At 40.8% G+C, this 2,281-nt stretch overlaps 1 protein-coding gene across 1 annotated transcript; it reads right to left on the reverse strand.

The window, feature by feature from the left end:
• Positions 1-400: 400 nt before the first annotated feature.
• LOC146861096 (uncharacterized) lies at positions 401-746 on the reverse strand. The gene has a single exon (XM_085645156.1). The coding sequence runs from the start codon at positions 744-746 to the stop codon at positions 534-536; it is 213 nt and encodes a 70-aa protein (XP_085501282.1). The 3' UTR covers positions 401-533.
• Between the last annotated feature and the right edge of the window lie 1,535 nt (positions 747-2,281).

A 2,281-nucleotide genomic window follows, 5' to 3' on the forward strand; every position in this document is an offset into this window, starting at 1 on the left:
TGTAAGCTCAATGTACTCAGACACTTCGTTTTGAAGGCCATCATCAAGCTCCACACCAGTAGATTCACATATTTCAGAGAAGCTTTGATCTTGAAGACCACTCTCTCTATGCATGACCGCAACAGTCTCAGAGGTCTGGTTCTGAAGGCTACCATCCATCTCTCGATGTGCGAGCTCAAGGTCTTCAAAGATCGGGTTATGAAGTCCACCACTCATTTCTCTATCAGTCAGCTCAATTATTTCAGAGGTTTGGATTTGAAGGCTGATACCCATGTCTTGACATGCAAGCTCTACAGAGTCAGAAAAAGTTTGGTCATGAAGACTGGTATCCATTGTTAAATCCATTAGCTCAGAAACGTCAGAAAAGGTCTGGTTCTGCAGGCTTGCAGCAATCAATGGATCAGTGGGTTGAACATTGGGAGGGGAAAACTGGCATGTTATACTTTTACCATGATCCATTTCTGTGACATGAGCAAAGGAACTCATTTGTGCACTATTCTCAACATCTGTATGGAAACTGTCACCGTGGAGCTCTAGTGTGCACTTTTGCGTTGGAAGGTCATGCGAGTGGATAGGCGGGTTCTTCCTCTTCGACGTCTTTTTCTGCGGATGCGAGCCGTCACTTTTTGTTTTTCGCTGTCTGAAGTGAGCAAGCTGCGCAGGAAAGTAAAGGAGAGATACAGGGAGAGGTAAGCAAGAAAAATGTAGCAGAACCACAGGACAAAGACACTCATGATAGGATACATTAAACATACAGACTAATTTCAAAGCTAGCAAATTGAATGGCAACTTCAGGGCTTCATCATCTTTCCTTTTGTGGACAAATACATTTTACAATTTCATCCAAACTACTTCAGCGGCAGAGTCCACACTGCTTTAGAGTACAAAGAAGCACATTTTCTATCAATATCAGCATGAACTATTTAAATCAGAAGCATATCAAGAAGAATGACCATGTTGTACGAGATAAACAATAACAATCAGGAAAAGTAAAGTCACAGCCGTTTCAAAGTCAAGAAACACATTCACCAAACAAGTACAACAAATATGCCCAGCAGGTTCAATGACACAGTTTAACAAACAAGTTTCCAAAAAGCAGTATGACAGATAGAAACTGAAGCATGCATTTAATGAAATAACAAGCTATATTGCTTCCCTTTTGCTAAAGGCAGGACGCTCCAGGTCATCAAATGGCAGCAGTTACTGAAACACCAAGGAACTCAAAATAATGACACTCAGCAGATATACTTTCCATCTCTCTGCAGTCCCTTAATCTGCTTAGAGTGGATTAGTTTTTTTTCATTCTGACTCTTGCATGAGAACTGTATCTGTAATCAGTATGCAAGCCTCTGTAAAAGAAGCACCTGCTATCTGCAACATTAACGGCTGTAAGTACTTTACCATGGGTAATGCAGGCAAGTGATTCATAGCGTAGGTAAATATAATTAAGAAGGGTGGCAGGAGCAATGGGGTATAAACATGCTGTACCAGAAACCTTGGGTTAATTAAATACACTGACTCAGAATAAAGGAAGGTAAAGGACCACTCAAAAAGCTACCCACAGCACCTAAACAATGTACATTTGTAGCAAGGAGTGGCGCGTATCATTAGGATACAGAGCAAGATTGTGAATGTGTCAGCCTGCCACATAGATTTTGACACAATCCATTGAGTTGAAGCGCATGTATAAGAGGTACAGATATAAAATAGAAACGGCTCCAACTCTAAAATTATTATAATTTCCAAATATAATTACACTATGCAATGGAGCAGACTCCTCAGTCAATACCTTTGTGTTTGGAAAATGTGATAATTTCCAGTAAATAATTAAAACATAAAAACATTGCTGTTCTTGGATTACCTTGGTTACTTTCACAGGTTAATGTGATAAAAGTATTCCCAAATGATTTTAAATGCATTTTAAACTCCCAACGTCTGAACCTAACTGGAAGGAAATGCCTCTTTTTGCAAGGTCACCACCAAAGTTTTGGATTGATGCTTCTGGTTTTTGACTCTGAAAGTCCACTGAGGTCTGCTAACCAGACGTCCGTGCCTATGCCCAGACTCCAGAATGTGTAGGTTTGACTGATTTATACCCAATTGGCAAAAGCTAACTTACTTGCAAGTCTCCCGAGTATTTTAGCCAGGTACTCAGGGACTACAAATTAGAGGATCACCCCAGGGTTTGCCACGCTGGTTGTGCCACACTCGGTGTGACAAAGGTAAAACATTGCTCCCAGTCTGCTACGGCAAACAGAAGAGCAGTTTAAGAACGTGTGAG

The sequence above is a fragment of the Triturus cristatus genome, chromosome 3_1, assembly GCF_964204655.1.
Source record: "Triturus cristatus chromosome 3_1, aTriCri1.1, whole genome shotgun sequence".
Lineage (NCBI taxonomy): Eukaryota > Metazoa > Chordata > Amphibia > Caudata > Salamandridae > Triturus > Triturus cristatus.